Source organism: Medicago sativa, chromosome 3 (assembly GCF_051527215.1).
Source record: "Medicago sativa cultivar Bolivia chromosome 3, Bolivia_mono, whole genome shotgun sequence".
Lineage (NCBI taxonomy): Eukaryota > Viridiplantae > Streptophyta > Magnoliopsida > Fabales > Fabaceae > Medicago > Medicago sativa.
The window spans coordinates 93,499,570-93,503,943 of NC_140751.1; the positions used below are offsets into that span (position 1 = coordinate 93,499,570).

At 32.4% G+C, this 4,374-nt stretch overlaps 1 protein-coding gene across 1 annotated transcript; it reads right to left on the reverse strand.

The window, feature by feature from the left end:
- Positions 1-1,799: 1,799 nt before the first annotated feature.
- On the reverse strand, positions 1,800-2,655 carry LOC146942099 (ethylene-responsive transcription factor RAP2-1-like). Its single transcript, XM_085756054.1, has one exon. The coding sequence runs from the start codon at positions 2,482-2,484 to the stop codon at positions 1,999-2,001; it is 486 nt and encodes a 161-aa protein (XP_085612180.1). The 5' UTR covers positions 2,485-2,655; the 3' UTR covers positions 1,800-1,998.
- Positions 2,656-4,374: the final 1,719 nt, after the last annotated feature.

Below are 4,374 nucleotides of genomic sequence, written 5' to 3' on the forward strand. Positions count from 1 at the left end.
AACTAGCCAAATAAAGTATCTAACACGCTCCTGAGCATGAATTCTCCAAACATTGGACCAAAAGCTATTAGCCTCCATGTTATTAAACCTGCAAAGGGACTTGTAAATCAGCTCCTAAATTGATATCAGGTTGTACCTTCATGTCAAGGACTATGTCATCTAACAAGTGGCTATTTAATAGAGATAAATTCCATTGCTCATTACTATCTATTAAGTCTTCTACTTTCATATTACTCAAACTATTTGGGACATGTCCTTTGCTATCCATTAATCTCAAACCCGTTTCATCAAACAAGCTTGTGATTCATAACATCTAGCCCCTTTGTGCAAAGACCTCCCATATTTCTAGGGAGAGTAAATGTGTCCCACTTTACTGCATCAGAAAATTGTTTTTGCCGATTTACTACATCATGAAGGAAATCAAGCTACCGATGTTTGCCAAATATGAGTTACATACGACTAGTTTGCTGACAAAAGAGTTGCTGCATTTTTTAGGGGCTTTTAGTCTTTGCAAAATTTTAGTTCTAGTAGTTTAATGGTCAGGGCCTAGCATTATGCCACTTTAATAATGATACAAAAATTTGTTCAAAAAAAGTAGTAATAAAAAAAAAAACTCTATGCAATTTTAGTTCTGTAGCACCCTTTTCATGATAAAATATAAATAAAACAACAAAAGAAAGAGATGACTATGGTCCTTTCTTTCTTTCTTTCTGATAAGCAAGATGACTATGGTCCTATATATGGAGGAGAGGAGAGCATTCACATGACAACCATAAACATAACTGTATTTTTTTTTTTTGAATAAATAAACATAACTGTATTTATCATAAATATATTACCGACATGACTCTGTAATTGTACTCCTGATTCTTTTTTCTTAAAAAAAAGGTGGTCCAAAGATAGAATTCTAGAAAAAAAGAATTAAAGATCTTGATGGTCCCTACTCTTTGGTATGGTAAGCTCCAAAACACTCTTTGAGATTGAGCACTACTATTCTTTCACCTGTCTCGCTCATTCTACATATCAACAACCGCCTCTTTTGGTGCTTATCTCAATATCCACTTGCTACAGTACTTTTTAGCAACCGAAGCAATATTAATTTTTTTGTACGTTTCAAACTAATGCCGCTTTGTTGGGCCACTGCCGTTCCTATGAATCCTATCTTTATCTCTTCGTCATTTGTTGCCTCTTTTCACATTGGTTAATTGCATTTGCACATATTTTGATCAATCATCATCAAGATAATATAGTTCACAAAAAACGCAAGTGTCTTCCAAAATAATAAAAATAACATACTGCTGTAGAGTGATTAGAATGATTTTGTTTGTCAAGCAACAACCGCTTCAATGCGAATTAGGGCAACAACAATCAATATGCGAGTTGTGGGTATTTGTAGAAACTCTGACGCTCAAGCTAGTAAAAGAGCAAAGAGTGAGAGGTTAAACTTTATATTGTAACTATCTTATTCTAATGGCCAAGAGTGCCTTTTATAGGCGTTGACAATCTATTGAGTTGGACCTAGTGTTTGGGTCTAAGATTAGTGCTAACAACATTCTATTTTGAACACTCACTCTCTTTAACTGTATTTGGACTTTGCGGGATTGAACCTTTGCTCGACAGGTGTTGAGTTTGGGCATTTGGTATGTCCAGCATACATACCGTATCATAAACTAAAATTTATATATAGATTAAGGAAGAAAATATATCAATCAACAAAATATGGTTATTTTGATTCAATCATCTATGTCCAGCCCTGTTACAAATTCCAAATAGTACCATATTAATGGCGGCACCATCACTTTAAATAAAGATTAATTGCTCATCTTAATTAAAAGTAGGTTACATTATTTATGACAATTGACAAGGGTCTATTATCTATTTTATCATATGTATCCCCTGTTAACAATTCTAACAAACAGGAAGAAAAGAGAGTATGAAAAGTTGCAATTTCCAAACTAAGGATCATAGCAATAATATTAAAACTCTTAAGCGAAAGCATTAATATTCTTCAGGTTCTGGAAATTTGTTCAAATCCGGCTTCACATCAGAGTTGAATTGATCGGAATCAGAACGAGAAGAAGCTTGAAGAGCGGTTTGAAGAGCATCAACTCTAGCACCGACTTTGGTGGCTTTTTTGCGTATTAAATCAGCAGACATGTTACCTTGTTGAATAGAACAGTCGTCGTTGTTTTCTTCGTCGTCTTGGAACAATAATTCAGGGAAATTAAGACGAGCCGTAGGACCTCTCAGATAGAATACGGCGGTGTCGTAGGCACGTGCAGCGGCTACCGGAGTGATGTAAGAACCTAACCAGATTCTTGATCTTTTGTTTGGTTCTCTTATTTCTGCTACCCACTTACCCCACTTTCTCTTCCTTATTCCTCTGTATGGTTTTTCTAGTTGTTGTTTGTGTTTCTCTTGAGGTTTGTTGTTGCTTCCTATGTTTCTTATTATTGTTGAACAACAATCTCTTTCTTCTTCCATGATTCTCCTGGCTTTGTCTCTGCTATCTGTAGTTGATTCGCTTTGCTGTACTAAACCATATATTTTGTGTTTCAATGTTGCCAAAGCTACAGTTCAGGAAGAGTCTGAAAAGTCAGAAGGATTTGTTCTATTTATAGGGAGAATGAATTGGAAATATACTCCCTCCCTCGCACATTTTATTAGAGGCAAATGGTGATTAGTGCTTATATATAGGGACGAGGGAGTATATATAAAGAAACTCATGTGTGGTCTACTTAAAAAATCGTGATATAAATTACGGCGGATGATTAAAATTTATTTTCTTTTCTTTGGATCAATACGAGTTTATCATGAAATTAATGATAGAAATATTACTTTTGAAGTACAAATATTTTGTTGTTGAAGCATTTTCCATCACAAACAAAGTAAAATAGTGACAAGTGATACAGTAGCCAAGTTAATCAGAGATTCAGAGATATTAGGGTTTCTTTTCAATTAAGATGTTTGAAAAATTGTATGATATTCGACACACGTGGGTTATATTTATAGACTCCCGTAAGTGCGCCTCTTAGATATTTTTAAATAAAATAGATATTTTTAAAACAATTTCAAACCATATATTTGATTTTATTTAAATCCAAAATATATATTTTGAAACAATTTTAAAATTATATCTTTGATTTTATTTGAATCTAAAATACATTTTTGATTTTTTTTTAAATCTTAACGTTGATTTTATTTGAATCCAAAATATATATTTTGAAACAATTTCAAAATCATATATTTGATTTTTTATTTGAATCCATTTTTCTTAAGAAAGTAAACTACCCTATCAAAATTGAAACCGGAAAAATCAAATTTGAGATCTTAGGGTGTGTTTGGTTTGGAAGAGAAATTATGAAGAGAGAAGTTGGTAAGAGAGAGTATGAGAAGAGAGAAACATGTGAGAAATAGGGTAGATTTTATGGATTGTTTGGTATAAGATAAAGAGAAAAGAAATAGAGAAGAGAGAAGTGTTGTTTATATCCAAAAGTACAAAAATACCCTTGAGATAAAAAATCTCATAAAAATTATTTAATTCTTGATTTAATTTGTTTTTTGTTTTTGTTTAAATCTTGAGTAGCTTAAATAATTAAATTATGTTTTTTTCCTACAAAATAATTAGATTAATTTAACTAATTATTATATTAATTAATTTGACTTATAATCAAAGTATTAATTAATTTGGCTAATCAATATTTTTATTTTATTTTAGAAGAAGCGAACATCTTTCCCTTTCTTAGTTTCTAATCTCCTTCAACGGCCATTGCTAACCGACCGACCCATCTTAATTTCTATTCTCCCACACATATTGTATATCCTTGTCCTCAGCCATAACATTACCAAATTAAATTGGGGTTTAAACTTGAATTTCACAATTAGAATTAATAAACAGAACCATCCACAAAACTATTCTCAGCGCAGGTCCCTATCCATAGCATGAAAACATGAAGAAGAAAAAAAACATGTTAGCTATCTTCATTCTTCACAAGTTCAGCGAGTTTCTTCAATGGTGAAGATGAATAAATAGGACAAGACAGGGGTAGTATAGGAAACAAAAAAGCAGAATGAGTTTCTTCCGTCTTTCTTCGCATATCAGAGAGGAAACTAAAAAGCAGTGGGGCCCGCATTTTTAGAATCTCTCTCCACAATTTCTTCGCAAACCAAACGAGAGAAGTTAGCTATCTCTCTCCAACTTCTCTCTCACCAACTTCTCTCTTCTCTTTTTCACCTCAACCAAACACAGGCTTAGAGAAACATATTCTATAAGGTCTTAAGCTAACACCATCAAATCAACTTAAATGACGTAATAAAATATATATTTTGAAACAATTTCAATATCATATATTTGTTATTAATTTATATAAGTTT